Here is a 14,597-nt window from a genome sequence, read left to right as displayed (position 1 = left end):
TCTCTGCCTGCCTGCCTGCCTTCTTGTGATCACTCTCTCTCTCTCTCTCTCTCTATCAAATAAATAAATAAATAATCTTAAAAAAAAAAAAAGAGGAGGTTTGGGGCTTTTTTTGCTTTATGCCAACACCCCCACAAAGAAAACCCCCACAAAAAGCAAAACAGGCAGGGAAGGGGAGTCAGGTCAGAGGAGAGCCTGGGGCTCCCACTGCCGGAGCACAGTAGAGGTGACGATGTGTCCCCAGTCTTAGACATACAGCCCCCTGTGGGGCTCTGAAGGGAAGCTGGGCTCCCCCGCCTGTCCTGTACCCTCGTCCCTCCCCTCCCCCTCCACTCCTGTCTCCCTGTCGGTCCGTCCCCTCGGGATTTCCCTTGGGCGTCTTAGGTGCTCCTGCTTAACTTAAACGTGAACTGCTTGGGCCAGGGACTCAGGTCTCACCCTGGCCGTGGGCATTACAGTGCTTGCCTCCCCCAATGCCCCAGAGCAGGACGTCTTAACTTGCATCTGTTTGCGTGACCATTTTGTACTTCCAGACTTTTGGATCAGCGATTTACAGCTCTGGTTCTAAAAGACATTTAAAATACCTTCCAAAGATCTTCAACATGGAGGTGAGTTGAGAGCCCCAGTGAGGCATGAGCCCGTATTCTTCTCCCTGTGCACCCCCAAGCACAGGAAGTGGGTCCCCGGGGGCCGCATATTCCCTGGCACCGGTGGGTTTAGCATGGGGCTCTCAAAATGAAGCCTTCTGCTTTCTTCCGCTCCCAGGAGCAGTTCCTGGCTCTGCATTGCCCGGGCGAGTAGCCCACTGTCCTCGCAGGCAGGGGCCATGGTGTCCCACATGTCCCCGTGACCCCGTAAGACCCCAGCTGGTTGGGTCGGGGGTGGGGACTTGGGGCTTTGGACTCTAGTTTAGTCCTTCCAGAAGGATGGTGGTGGGACCCCTCCAGGAGCGCGCAGAAAGAACCTTTCTTGCCTTAACCCGTTTCCTGCTTTGATAATTAGATTTTCGGCTGCTTTGCGGTGACCGAGCTCAGTCACGGCAGTAATGCCAAGGCCGTCCGAACAACAGCTCACTATGACCCCACAACCGAGGTAGGTATCATATTCCCGTCGGTCTCACAGCCTCAAGCCTGCGTAACATGGGGTCCCTACACTCCGAGATCTGTCTTTGTGCACGTATGCTTCTCACGTGCACCCTGAGATTGTTCCCCTGCCAAGTGGCAGCTTGGGACATGGGGGGCTCATCTCTTTGTTCCCCAGGCAGCCTCGGTGTTGGGTTTGCAAATCTTCAAGCTGCCCACGCTTTCTAAAATGAACAGTGCAAACAAGGTTCTTCATGACCCTGGTCCCTTTCTAGCTGCCCCGTCCCAGGCTCCACTGGCCAGGGGCCTGCCCTGTCCACTCCTGCCCCCACATCTGGCTCCTTGGGCCGTGTGGCCTGTGAGCACCGTCAGCTGCTACCTGGTGCCTTCCTCCGGTGCATCCATTGTTCTCAGCATTGGGCCCTCACAGGCTGTGTCCTTGCTGTCGGGGAGCAGACGCTCTAGGCTCTAGTCGGGGGAGACAGATGTCAGCTAATGGAGTCATGATTTATCAGGTGGTCAGCACTACGGACGGAAGGGAGGGCAGGAAGAGGATGGGGTGCATGGGTCAGGCATCTTCCTCTCTCCGTGACCTCCGTACCCTGCTACTCCCATCGCTGGGGTCAGACTCCTCCGCTTCTCTGAGGACCGTGCCCTCTGCTGCCCTTCCCACACCTGGTCCGGTGTTTCAGGAGCCCTCCACCTTCCCCGAGTTGGGAACGCAGTTTGGAAGAGTCTGTATAAAGGAAAGTAAAGCCCTGTGCTCGTGTATTTGTTCTTCACTCATTCATTCTTCAGCAACGTGGGCCAGGTGCACATTGCACAGAGCCACAGACCTGAGGGGAGCCCCTGGCAGGCAGAGCAGGGCCAAGGGAGAGGTGGTCCTGGCCTGGCGTGGATGGCCCTCCATGGCAGAGTTGGGCAGAGAGAGAGCTGCTCGGCCACGGCCCCCTTTGCCTTTCCAGCCATCAGATACCTTTCTCTGAACCCGGGTTCTTCTTGGCCTGGCCTGGTCTCTTCACTCTGCACTCTGGCACTGTGGGCTCTTCTTGCTAAGTGGGGAGGCGGGGTGATGCCCAGGGGTCTGCGGGGCGGCCTGGTTCTGACCCACTGCCTGTTGGCATCCACACCTAAGTGACCAGCAGAGCATGATGTCAGAGCAGGGGAGATCGGGACCCCGGGGCCCTTTTTGGGCTGCTGGTCAGGTGCCCATGTCAACGACAGGTGTTTTTTGAGTACCTAGTATGTGCCAGGCCCTGCTTTAAGAGATGGGGCACCCAGCGGTGAGCATGACAGATCAGTCCCTGCTCTGGGGGTTCACCAATGCTGGAGGAGAGACAGGGACAGCAGCAAGGAAAGCTGTGAGTGCCCGGGGACTGTGGAGACACCAAAGGGATGGGGTAGTGTGATGTGCGCAGGGAGGACATCTGCAGAGGTGACGGGCTGGGACCGAGGGAAGGCTGTGGGCAGACGTGGGTGGACAGAGTGGCGGTGCCGTGGCCCTGAGGGAGCCCCCATCCCTCCCGCGGAGGACAGGTGGCAGGTGGAGGTGTCCCTGCCGTCCTGAGCAGTGGCCAGCTGAGGGACAGTGATGGGTGGTGCCACTATGGAGAGGGGAGCTGTAGGCAGGACTGGCAGGCCTACCCCTGTCCCCACTTTTCTTGAGTGGGGTCTCGGCATCTGGAAGGGGGTCACCAGGGCCCTCGGAGTTGATAACCCTGTATACACAGCTGGGCCAAGCAAGGACGTTCCCTGTGCGCTTGTCTCAGCTGCCCACCCACAGGGAGAGGGAGACCTGCCCACCGTGGCCAGTCCAACGCTGGCTCTGCCCAGCTAGCCTAGGGCTCCCAGCCTGCCTCCAAGCCCTGGGCTAGCTCCCATCCTGCCCCCAGCCCATCTCACTCCCAGCCTGGTCCCCCACATGGCCTGTCTCCTGTCTCACTGAGTGCCCGGCAAGCCTCCCAGCTCCTGCCTTGATCTGTGGGCTCATTCACTCTGATGTTTCAAGAGTCTGCCTTGTGCTCCTGGACACATGGCCCTTGTGGAGCTCATGGGTAGGGGACACCGTGGAAGGGGAAATGATAGTGCCCATGAGGGGTGAGGAAGGAGCACAGCAGAGGAGGGCCTCCATTTCAAGGCTGTGGCCAGGGAAGGCGCCCTGAGGGAGTGAGGCATGGTGCTAAGCACCGCTGGGGCACTGGCCGGCTGCCAGAATAGTGGGCATATAAGTTATTGTCTGACGCAACTCCTCATTTTCCACAGACATGTCTTCATTAAGTTATGGGACCCAGAGATACGCTGTGTTTAAAAACAGGGCTCCCTTGGGGCACCTGGGTTGCTCAGTCGACTAAGTGTCTTCCTTTGGCTCAAGTCATCATCTCAGGGTCCTGGGCTCGAGCCCCACATCAGGCTCCCTGCTCAGCTGGGAGTCTGCTTCTCCCTCTGCCTGCTGCTCCCCCTGCTTGTGCTCTCTCTCTACCCCCCACAACAAATAAATAAACAAAATCTTAAAAAAAAAAAAAAAAAGGTAAAACAGGGCTCCCTGCTCCAGAAAGGAGCTCAAATGTTCAGTTGCTTCTACTCTTAGGACTTTTGAACAAAGAATGTTGAGTCCATTGGAAAGGGAAAGAAGTTCTGCGTGTGCTTCAGTTGTTCATTATAACTTTGGTTACAACTTTATGATTATTACTTTTTTTGGTGCAGGAATTCATCATACACACCCCCGACTTTGAAGCTGCCAAATTCTGGGTCGGCAACATGGGCAAGACGGCGACACACGCCGTGGTGTTCGCTCAGCTGTACACGCCGGGGGGCCAGTGCCACGGCCTGCATTCCTTCGTGGTGCAGGTGAGTGGATTCTGGTGGGGCGGCTCTGGCCATGGACACGCAACCAAGTCTGAAGGCACCTTCATCACTGCTGGGTGCCGGGGTGCTCCTGGCTTCCAGTGAGCACAGCCCAAGGGGAAGGAGAACCCCCACACCGCACGCATGGGACAGCCCATCCGCCAAAGAGGGCATTATCCAGCCCCCAGTGTCAAGGGTGCTGGGGTCCTTCCACCCGGTCTAGACCCGAGATCACCATGGGAGAGTCTTTCCGTCCCTCTGATGGCCACATCCCTGTGTTTTCAGCCGCTCGTCACAAACCTGGGCTTCCCAGCCCCACCATCCTGTGGTTCTGACCCAATGGGTGTGAGGTAGGCTCCAGTGCTTCTGGGAAGTCCGACTTGGGGGCCTTGATGTAGCCTGTTCCCGAGTCACAAGTGGGAAGCTACGGCCAGGGGCTGCCCGGGACCAATGGCCCACGCTTGCTCCCGAAGAACCCCCTCCCCAGCCCCTGGCAGCTGCTGATCTCTCTGCCGCCGTGGGTTTGCCTGCGGGATGTTGCATGTGGATGGGCACTACAGCATGAGCTTTCCTGTCTGGCTACCTGTACGTAGTATGGTTCTGAAGTACCCCCATACCATCGCAGTGCCGGGATTGCCGCACCTCTGAAGGCTGAGCCGTCATCGTGTGGACTGGGCCACAGTGTGTGTATCTACTTGCCTCCTGAGGCACGTTCGGGTGGTTTTCACCTTTTGGCTGTCGTGAACAGTGCTGTGTGCACTCACGAGTGGGTGTCCGTTTGAACCCCTGTTTCTCTACTTCGGGGTAGAAACACCCGGGAGGGGACTTGCTGAGTCCTACAGCAATGCTGTGCCTAACTCCCTGAGGCGTCACCATACTGCTTTCCACAGTCCCCACCAATCCGTATTCCCGTCCGCGCCGCCGTGTGAGGCTCCCAGCTCTTTAGACCCCCCAGAGGCGTGTTTTCCTTTGTGTTAAATAAGCGTGCTGCTGGGCATGGGTTCATGTTTGCTGGGCTCTTCATTGCATTTTCGTAATGACCATGATATTGGGCTTCTCTTCGTGTGTCAGCTGGCCGCTCGTGTATTCTCTTTGGAGAAATGTCTGTTCAAGTCCTTCGCCCCGTGGAGCTGGCTCCGGCAGTGAGGTGGCCGCCATCCCTCTGGAGGCTGGGACAGCCGCTGAGCCTGGTCAGGGAGCTGGCTGGGCTTCACCAGGTTGGTCCTAGCCTGGTTAGCAGGGCAGAAATGAGGGACGCCGTCAGTCACCCACTGCAACCTGGCCCGTTGCCACCAGGTCCTTGGTTGCCTTGCCACGCTGCTTGCTATAGGCTGTGGCTCACGATCCTCCCATCACGTGACCAGGCCGTCGTCCATCCATGCCTCTCCATCTGGCTCTGAATCGGGTGGTTTGTCTTCTTATTGTTGAGTCCCGTGTGCTGGAGACTCAACCCTCATCCGATAGACGATTTTCTCTCATTCCACCCGTTGTCTTTCTATTTTCTTGTTTGTGTCCTTTGAGGCACCAAAGGTTTTAAATTCAGTGAAGTCTGGTTGCTGCCTGTCCCCCTTGTTGTTCGTGTCCCTGTTCTCAACTCACATTTGAGCCATTGAAGCCCGGGTGTCACTTCTCATGACCTCAGGCTGTCACACGCTGCTTCCGTGAGTACAGGTGTGTCCCTGAAGGGATCTTCTGATGGAGACTGGGCTAGTGTTCGCTTTGTTGAGGGTTTCCGGCCCTTTAGGCAAGAGAACAGGGGTGTTTCACTCTCCGGCGGGACTGTGTCGCTCCTCCATCCAGCAGGGCGTTTCCATGTGCCTAGTGTGCACCAAGCGAGGGCTCGTGGGTGGCGAGCATCCCCGTCCCTATCGAGGAGGGGAGCATGAAACGAGGACTCACCAAGCCAGTCAGAGGTGCGGTGCCTGCTGCGGGCAGTGGCCGATCTGGTGAGGGGCTGAGGTTTTTCACAGGTTCGGTCTCTCACGTCAGTCAGGTTGGCGGAGCTCAGAAGTTATACGCAGACACGGCTACTCCTGTTTGCAATCGGCATGACGTTGACTCACTCTGTTCGTTGGTCCGCTCCCTTTCCGCGACTGGGAGGTTAGTTGGGATTGGTGACAACTGCGTGGTCATGGATTTCCATGGGAATCTGGACTTGCACCCGCTCTATTTTTGTCTGCGATTCCTTGAAAAGCACACCCACCTGTTTTCTTCCACGTTCACCTCCTTTCCAACTATTTTTCATTTCAAAATGTTATGAAAAGTTAGCATCCTAATCTTTACCGGGATTTAGTGAAAGCTGAGAAAGGGGGAAAGAGTGTTTACGTTTGGATATCAGCCCTTGTTCTCATCTGAGATTTCCCTCTCATGACATTCAGTCGGATCCAATGGTTGTTCCCCCGGAATAAACGAAAGCAAGCCATTCTGCAAATAGCTAAACTCGGAAGAGTGCGAACTCACGGTTTCCTTGAAGCAGAGTTTCTTGCCCTGTGCTGTGGACCTCTGGGCTGTGTGAGCCTCTCGCAGGGCCAAGCTGTGTAAGGTGGGTGTGCTCCACCCACTATGTGCCCAGGATGCCCTCCAGGACGGACAGCCAGAGGGCCTAAGATAGGACACGCGGCCCCGGCAGCGAGGGGCAGTGTGGGCTCCCACCTGGTTGGGAGTCACTAGCATACTGGTGGTCTCGGGTGCAGCCCCGTGTCCCTGGCTTAGGGCCCCCATGGTGTGGTGAGGAACCGCCTGCTAGCCACACCTGCATTTCTGGGAAGGTAGATCCATGGAACCTAGCTTTGGGGGCAGAGATCTACAGGACCGATCTCAGGCTGCATCTCCTCTGGCTCGCATGCCAGCCACCCGGCACAGCTGCGGTGACAAAAGACCACAGAGCCGGAGGCCAGACGTCTGACCTCAGTGTGGGCAGCTCCCCACCCCCAGGCTCCAGGGGACAGTCCACTCATGCCTTGTCCTGCTACCGGTGGCTGCCGAGTCACTGGACCTGTGGCTGCATCGTCTGTCTCTTCCAGGACACGTCATTGGATTTGGGGTCTGCCTGGGTCATCTGGGAGGACCTCATCTCCAGATCCTTTGCTTAATTACAGTTGTGAAAGCCCTAGCCCCAAATAAGGTCACGTTTTTGAAGGACATGGTTTCCGCCCACGGATATAGCAAGGGAGCCTGGGGCCCAGTCACTGGGGGTTTTTAACACGTTCGTTTTCATTTCTGTGAGGTCCTAATGGTTGCCCTTGGTTGTTTTCTGTGTGTTGTGCAGATTCGGGACCCCAAGACTCTTCTTCCCATGCCGGGGGTGATGGTTGGCGACATGGGGAAGAAGCTGGGGCTGAACGGTGTGGACAGTGGGTGAGTGTGCACCCTGACCTCTATGGTCACTGTATTCCCTGTGGGGTTGCTGCTTGAGGCTTCTCACTGAGGACATCGATCCCCGCTGATGTCGGCCTGTGAGCCAGGTCCCTCAGTGCTGTCCCCGGCTCTCCTAGACGCTTGTGGGGGAGGGGACACACAGTGGGACGCACACCTCACCTGCCCCTTGAGAGCTGTGCCACACACATGCCACGTCACACATCCCGTGTCACACAGACCTGTGTTACACACAACCTGTCACACACCCCGTGTCTCACACACACACACATCCTGACACACGCACCCATGTAACACACCCTACATCGCACATACCCCATGTCACACACACTTATGTGACACACACCCTGTCACACATACCCTCTGTCTCACATACATTGTTTCACACATGCCATGTCACACAAACACATCATGTCACATACTGTCTCCCACATCCATGTCACACATACACACCGTGTCACATGCGTCTTGTCACACACACCCTGTGTCGTGCCCACGCCCCCTGGCTGGGCCGCCACCTGTTTCTGGAACAGCTTTTGTGGTCTGCACCTCAAAAGAGGTGCATGCAGTTTTGCTTTTAGTTAGACTCAAGTGATTCTTTTCACGAGTATCAACACGCTTGGCCTTGTTCTACCTCCTTGTAGCAGAAACGGATGAACATTTTCCATTCCTTAGAAAGGGTGCTTAGAGTTTCCAGAGTCGGGCCTGCAGAAGCATTCCTCAGCCTCCAAGCGATAAGTTGGAACAGTCCAGGGTGCCGGCACCCAGTCTCTTCTTGAACAGGGGACATCTGTGAGCGCTGCCTGGGGGACCCCACTGTGGCCAGGCCAAGCGCCCCACGGAGGCCCAGGAGCAGTGGCCGCTCGTCAGCAGGGCCTCGATGCTCTCTGTGGGCCTGCGGAAGAGCCGGTCCATAGCTGACCTTCATTTCATACCTGGGTGGGCGGCCTGCAGGGGTCGGCCTCTTGCCTGGATGCTGGTGGGGGCCTGGCAGCCGGCCGAGCTTTCCTCCCCCGCAGATTCTCTCGGGGCTTCCCAGGGAGTTTGGGAGGTGCTGCGCCAGCCCGCCCTGTGCCCCGCCCCACGTCTGTGCTCCTCCCTGGGGGTCCTGGACAGGCGCACCGCACCTCTCCTCCAAGGTTGGCCTGGCCCCAGGATGTGGTGGGGAGATCAGTGGTACCCAGGGGACAGTGTCTTGCTTGCTGTCCACGTACTGCATGGCCCTCAGTAGGCATCTTCCAGGAGTCACACCCAATAGCCATTATTAAAGGGTATAAAGGGTAAGACCCACAGAAACTGCCAAGGAGGAGGTGGCCTGGTGAGAGTGTGGACAGTGGGCCATGGCCTCCCTGTGGTGGCGCAAGGATCCACCCGTACCTGCTGCAGGCAGGGTGAGAGGATAATCACGATGGACCTCTGGAGGAGGTGGTGGCGCCCTGAGGGCTGCCAGCACAGGGATCACAGGAGAGCTGGGCTTGTTTAAGGGTCACAGCAGGTGCCATGTGGCTGGAGGCTGGGGGGGGGGGGGGTGGCTGGCAGGGGCGAAGGGACTTGTGCAGTTGTTGCCGTTCTGATCAGTGGTCTGGAAGGGCCTGTGCTGCTGTGCGCACCACGGGCTGAACAGGTGGGTCTACAGAGAGACTGGGGGTGACTGTCACTGTGAACCTGACCAGAGCGGTGGAGGCTGAGTGAACATGGACGGCGAGGATGGGTAGGTCAGGACCCTGCTTGGTCAGAGCTCACACCCGGCTTTGATGGGTGCTTGGCCCTGTCTTGGAAGTAACCGCCGTTTGAGCAGGAGCTGGCGTGAGCCAAGAGGGGCTGCTCCCCTCTTGGGCTTGGTGACACCGTGCTTTCAGCCATGGCCTCCCATGGGCCAGAAGCGCATTCGGATGACCCTGGAAGTGATCTTGGCCATCAGACAAGTCATGTGGGAACTGTCAGTATTTCTAAGATGGTTTGGAACTGTGGTTCGGTTTATGTGGCATTCGTTTCTCTGTGTGGTAGTCTTGTCCTGCAGACGACTGTGAAATGGGTTTTCCCAGCCCAGCACCCCTAACACCTTTGATTACTAACACACAGGGGTCTATGACGGTGTGTGAGTGAGCCTCTCATCTTAGTTTTTCAAAAGAAACGAGTTTATGTGCCTTCGAGCCCTGATGTGATAACACAGTTCTTTTGTTGGACATGTGAGTTTTCAGACCTTAGTTTGCTGGTTTTTCACATTGTCTTGTGGATCCTGGTATGAGACTGAAGGCTGAGAACCAGATTCTGGTCTTTAAATAAATCAGTTTCCCCCTTTTCTGTTGACTCCCCAGCTTCGTCCCAGCAGCCTGAGGTCCCTGGCCCCGTGGTTACCGGTACATGGTCATTTGCTTCCACACAGAACCCTGCCACAAACACGCCACATTGTTTTCCCAAACCTACTTTTTAGATAGAAAAACGTTTTGAAATTTCCTGTCTCTGGTGTTTCCTCCCTTTTTTTCTGGGGTGGGGGGGATTGTGGCCCTTTTAACTTTCCTTTGCTTTTATTTGACTGGGTTTCTGGAGGGAGAGGAGAGGAGCCCCAGGGCCAGAGCCCCATTTAACCAGAGGTCCTGCTGTCTTTCCACACAGATTTGCCATGTTCCACAAAGTTCGAATTCCCCGCCAAGACCTCCTGAACCGGACTGGAGACGTCACCCCCGAGGGTACCTACGTCACCCCCTTTAAGGTACAGGGATCCACACAGGACTCTGCCTGGGCTTGCACAGAGACCCGCCCCCCATGCTGGGTTGGCTGGGGGAGAACCCCTGTTGGTTCAGGCTCCAGTGCCACCAACAAGGAAGGTGGCACTTGGGTCGGATGCACCCCCAAGGGTCCTGGGCATGACAGATGGTGACCGACAACTACCCATGGGTGTCCACTCCTCTGCCCAACCCCCAGCTCTCCAGGGTTAGTTAGGGAGGCTGTCCCCTGCTGTTGCTGTTTCCCCGAAGGGCTTAAGCGCATAGGTCGCAGGGTGGACCATTCCAAATGGGGGTGACCGTGTTCTCTTGAGTCTGGGGCTCACCACATCCCCAAATTCTTTGAAGGGTAGACCCGAGATGGCCACAGCCCACATTGGAACAGGTGGTCACCTCCCAGTTCTGAGCTCGCAGTCAGGGTGGCCACACCCCCAGCAACACGTGAGCCTCAGAGGCCTGGGTCTGTTGATACGCACTGCCCGACCGGAGCCGGAACTGCAGGGTGGGAAGCAAGCATGATGGGGACACTAGGGGTGAGGAGAGAAGTTGGCAATATGGAACCAAGTCTCTTCCCAATGAGATATAGCATCGGCTGTTCATTAGAAGCTGGTAGGAAGACGAGGGCGCAGAAGGCACACGCTGCGGGGGACGAGCGTAGCGGGGGTTGGGTTGGAGGCTGGAGAGCCCGAGTGAGGAGTGCCCAGGGGACAGGAGAGGCTGAGGTGAAGTGAGGAGGGGAAGGTGGCAGCAGAGATGGGGAGCGTCTCACGAAGGGAGGGAAGACCCGATGGGGGGCCGTGGAGCATGCTGCAGAGAAATGGAAACATTTCACAGAGAAACTTCTGAGACCTTCCAGAGAGGGGGTGCGGCTCAGACTCTCCTGGGGCGGGGGGCTCCCTGAGCCTTCCGATTTCCCCAGTGATGCTGCCACAAACCCTTGTGCCCTTGTGGGGATGTCCCAACTGTTCTCTGCATTTGCCGGCATTTGCCAGGGCATGTAACTTGGGAAGAAAACCCCAGATAATAAAAGAAATGAAGGCAGGAGAGGCAGCAAGAGGTGAGGGAGGTCGGGATGGCTGGGTGAGTTCAGGCTGGTGGCGCCCAGGCCACCGCTGCTGCAGAAAATCATGCCCAGGGCTCTGAGGCCGGCGGCCGGAGAGTCACCCAGGTGCATGCGAGGCCGCCGTCCATCGTAAAAGAACACAGACCTTGACTGTCACCGCCTTCAGCAAGGTTGTCCTCCCTGGGAGGGAGGCATTCCAGAGGAATGGGGGTCACGGGAATAGGACGTTGGCACCAGCGGCAGCCCCTCAGACTGTGGCCCAGAGTGGACTCGTGCGGCTCGGTCCCCTCCATCCAGAGCCCATGCCTCTGTAGCAGAGCCTGCCCCCCGGGGGCTCCTGCCGTCGCCGTCTATGACCCAGGGCCCGTAGCGCGGTAGCCCTGGCCTGGAGTTCTGGGTTGGGGGTGCACCGGGGCCAGTCCAGGCAGGCAAGCTCTGTGGCCACTGTGGGAGTGACCTGGCTTCATGGCCCCATGAGTCTGTCCCTGAGGCTGCCAGGCCACCCGGCGGGCCCTCACCACATGCCTTCCTCCCGCAGGATGACAAACAGCGCTTCGGGGCGTCCCTGGGCACCTTGTCCTTCGGCCGGGTCGCCATCGTGGGCATGTCCATCGTGAACTTAAAGCTGGCTGTCTCCATCGCGCTCCGTTTCTCAGCCACCCGCTGTCAGTTTGGGCCCACGGACGGGGAGGAAGTCCCAGTGCTCGAGTATCAGATGCAGGTACGGGTTTGGCACGTCTGGGGCTGCACTCCCAGGTCACTCGCAACATTCCCGGGACGGGACCCTCATGGGAATAATCAGCCACAGCAGCTGGGCCTCCAGGCTGTTCATAGTGATGTCACTCAGGGGAGCAGGAGGGGCCCTTGTCCTGCCCGTTGTCAGGGGACAGGCACCCTGGGATGACCAAGGGGGGACCTGGTCGGGAACACCAAAAAGCGGCTTGGCTCCTGGCAGAGGGAGATAAATTGTATCCCGGGGGTGCTCGGGGTGCTGGTGGGTTACCAGCGTTTCACCCCACGCCCGGCCCTCACGCTGCCTGAGCTGAGACGCCCTGACACTTTCTTCCACATATGCTGGGCCTTCTCACTCCTTTACATGCTTGGCCTTCAAATTTCTTCACACATCTGGGCCTTCACAGTAACTCCTATCCTCAGCCTCATGACTTCCTCACGTGCCTTCCTCACACACCCGGGCTTCACCCCTTCCTCGTACACCTAGGCTCCGGGACGCCAGCCTTCACCCCTCCTCACATGTTTGGCTTTCCCCCAGTGGGCTGGGGTTGCCATTCCCTTGAGGGGGTTCCTGTCTGAGTTCAGCAGCAAGTCTGACCTAGCCTTGGGCCAAGTACTGTGTAAGCACAGGTGCATTCAAGTGAGAGCTGGAGGGAATCGTAAGAGTCCCAGCTTCTTCTGACATTTCTTACCATGGCTGTGAGCCTGTTTTAATAATAAATAAAAGAGGAGAAGTAGAATATCGGGGTCATGACTGGGCACACGTCATCCCCTCCAGCACGGGTCCCATGGCCTCTGTGAGCTCAGTGCCCCTGACTGCCTGGATGTCGAGGGTGGTCAGCTGTTGGAGAGCCCGCTCGAGCCACAAGCTTGGGCTCCTGACCCCGCTCCCCACTACTGTCTGTGTGCCCTCGGGCAGGGTACTTAGCCTCTCTGTGTCCTGAGTTCTGGCTCTCTTATTAATAAATTAGAGCTGCTCACACCTCCTTCTGGGCTGCTTGTGAGGATTAAATACATTAGTCCATGGGAAGTAGCTGGCGGGGTGTCTGGGTCTCGGCACTCGGCAATAGACGGTGGCCATGTCGATGGTGGTAGTGACAGCTTCCCAGGTCCTTTCCTGCTTTTTCCTCTATCCCCCTTCCATCCATGCAACAGTGTGCATGCAACAGACCCCCCTCCCTGCCTTGGGGGGACTTCTAGCTCCCTATGAGCTTCAGTTTCCCCATCTGGCTGGAGAGGGATTGCTCGATCCCTGGTAGGTCCACAAAGCATGAACTATCAGCACAGGGGGCTGGTTTCCTTAGCTGCAGATGGGCTGAGAGTCCCCACTCCAGTCACCGTGTGCTGAGACGGGGAGCATGGCGCCCAGGGGTCGCACCTGTGGGCAAGACTGTGGGCAGGTAGGGAGGGACCGGCTGGGTTGGAAGCACATCAGCCAGTGTTGGGGGGGGGGGGGCTTCCCGGTAAGCGTGGCTGCAGCTGCAGGGTCCTGTTCCCGACCTGTTGCCCCTGGTCTCTCCTCTGGGCCTCATCACCATTGGCCATCGGGAGGGGTGCGGGAAGGGGGCTCCCTGCAAGGATGTGTGATATGTTAACATGGGGTTGGTTCTCTGCAGGGGTGCGGGAGGGGGGCTCCCTGCGAGGACATGTGACGTGTTAACATGAGTGTCTTGTTGATTGTAGCAATGGCGCTTGCTTCCCTATCTGGCTGCCATCTACGCCTTGGACCACTTCTCAAAATCGCTCTTCCTGGACCTGGCAGAGCTGCAGCAAGGCCTTGCGGGGACCGACCACAGCGCCAGGCAGGTGAGCTCCCGTGCTCTTTTCTCCGTGGGCTTTACTGTTCCTAACTCTCACCAAGGCCGAACAGCACAGCCCTCAGCCTGTCTTTCAAAACAACATCTGTCCATCCGTGGCGGCCCTCTGGGGTTCTGAGATGCCCCCCGAGTTGTGGCCGCCCACCTGGGCCTCCCAGAATCCTCGCCGTGATCTGGACAATTGGGGTGCTATCCATGTTACCGGGTCACAAGGATGTGCCAACGTGACTCCACTCCGGGCCTGCGGGTCCAGCTGTCCTTCTCCTTTGGGGAACGCAATGACTTTACCAAATTCTCATTACTGGCCCCTCAGTGGGTTTCATGGTTCTGATCCTTCCGTAAACAACCCTGTCAAGGCCTGAATCCAGCTGACGGGATTCGAACTGACCACCAAGGATTTGTGCTGCAAGTGAGCGTCCACGGGGCTCAGCCTCGACATAGTAATCCTTGGCAGATCTCTGTGTAAACAGTTTGCAGCTGCCTTTCCATGGCCCCTCAGTTGCCTCCTGGGCGTGAGCAAAATGGGAATCACGAGGAACGCGTTTGAAAACAGATTTGAAATACTGCAGATCGGTGTTACGTACAATACCCTAAAAAAGCCTGGATTGGATTAGTACGTTTTGGAATATTCAGCACAAACACCCAGGAAGTCAGGTGGTGCCAGGGGGTGTGGAGAGAGCCAGTAGGCTGCGCTGCTCAGCAACGACGGGTCCTCGGGAATCAGGGATTAAATGTGTTTTTCCCCAGCATGAGTCACCGGGACCTTTGCCAGCTGACACTGGACTCGTTCTCCTGTTAGTAACGTTATAAAGCGTAAGCATGCTTTATTCTCTCTGAAACTCTGCGGTTTCACGGAGGCGCGCCAGGACCTAAAAGTGGCTCTTATTTCATGTTGGAAATACTGGTAGAAGGGATCGTCTTCTTTAGCAGGTGTGTGTTTGTCTCGTTCTCTAAATTC

The 14,597-nt window shown here is 57.2% G+C and overlaps 1 protein-coding gene across 2 annotated transcripts in view; it reads left to right on the top strand.

The window, feature by feature from the left end:
- LOC111149037 (acyl-CoA oxidase 3, pristanoyl) overlaps positions 1-14,597 on the top strand; it is a 45,179-nt gene that overhangs the window by 13,372 nt on the left and 17,210 nt on the right. For both annotated transcript variants that reach the window (XM_022505928.1, XM_022505929.1), the window contains exons 4-10: positions 534-608; positions 1,003-1,092; positions 3,786-3,929; positions 7,195-7,283; positions 9,918-10,014; positions 11,629-11,811; positions 13,506-13,628. In XM_022505928.1, the coding sequence (XP_022361636.1) occupies positions 534-608; positions 1,003-1,092; positions 3,786-3,929; positions 7,195-7,283; positions 9,918-10,014; positions 11,629-11,811; positions 13,506-13,628 (801 nt within the window). The remainder of the gene's footprint in view (positions 1-533; positions 609-1,002; positions 1,093-3,785; positions 3,930-7,194; positions 7,284-9,917; positions 10,015-11,628; positions 11,812-13,505; positions 13,629-14,597) is intronic.

The sequence above is a fragment of the Enhydra lutris genome, unplaced genomic scaffold (assembly GCF_002288905.1).
Source record: "Enhydra lutris kenyoni isolate GAN:26980312 unplaced genomic scaffold, ASM228890v2 scaffoldscaffold21, whole genome shotgun sequence".
Taxonomy (NCBI): Eukaryota; Metazoa; Chordata; class Mammalia; order Carnivora; family Mustelidae; genus Enhydra; species Enhydra lutris.
This window is presented reverse-complemented; position numbering and strand designations above follow the sequence as displayed.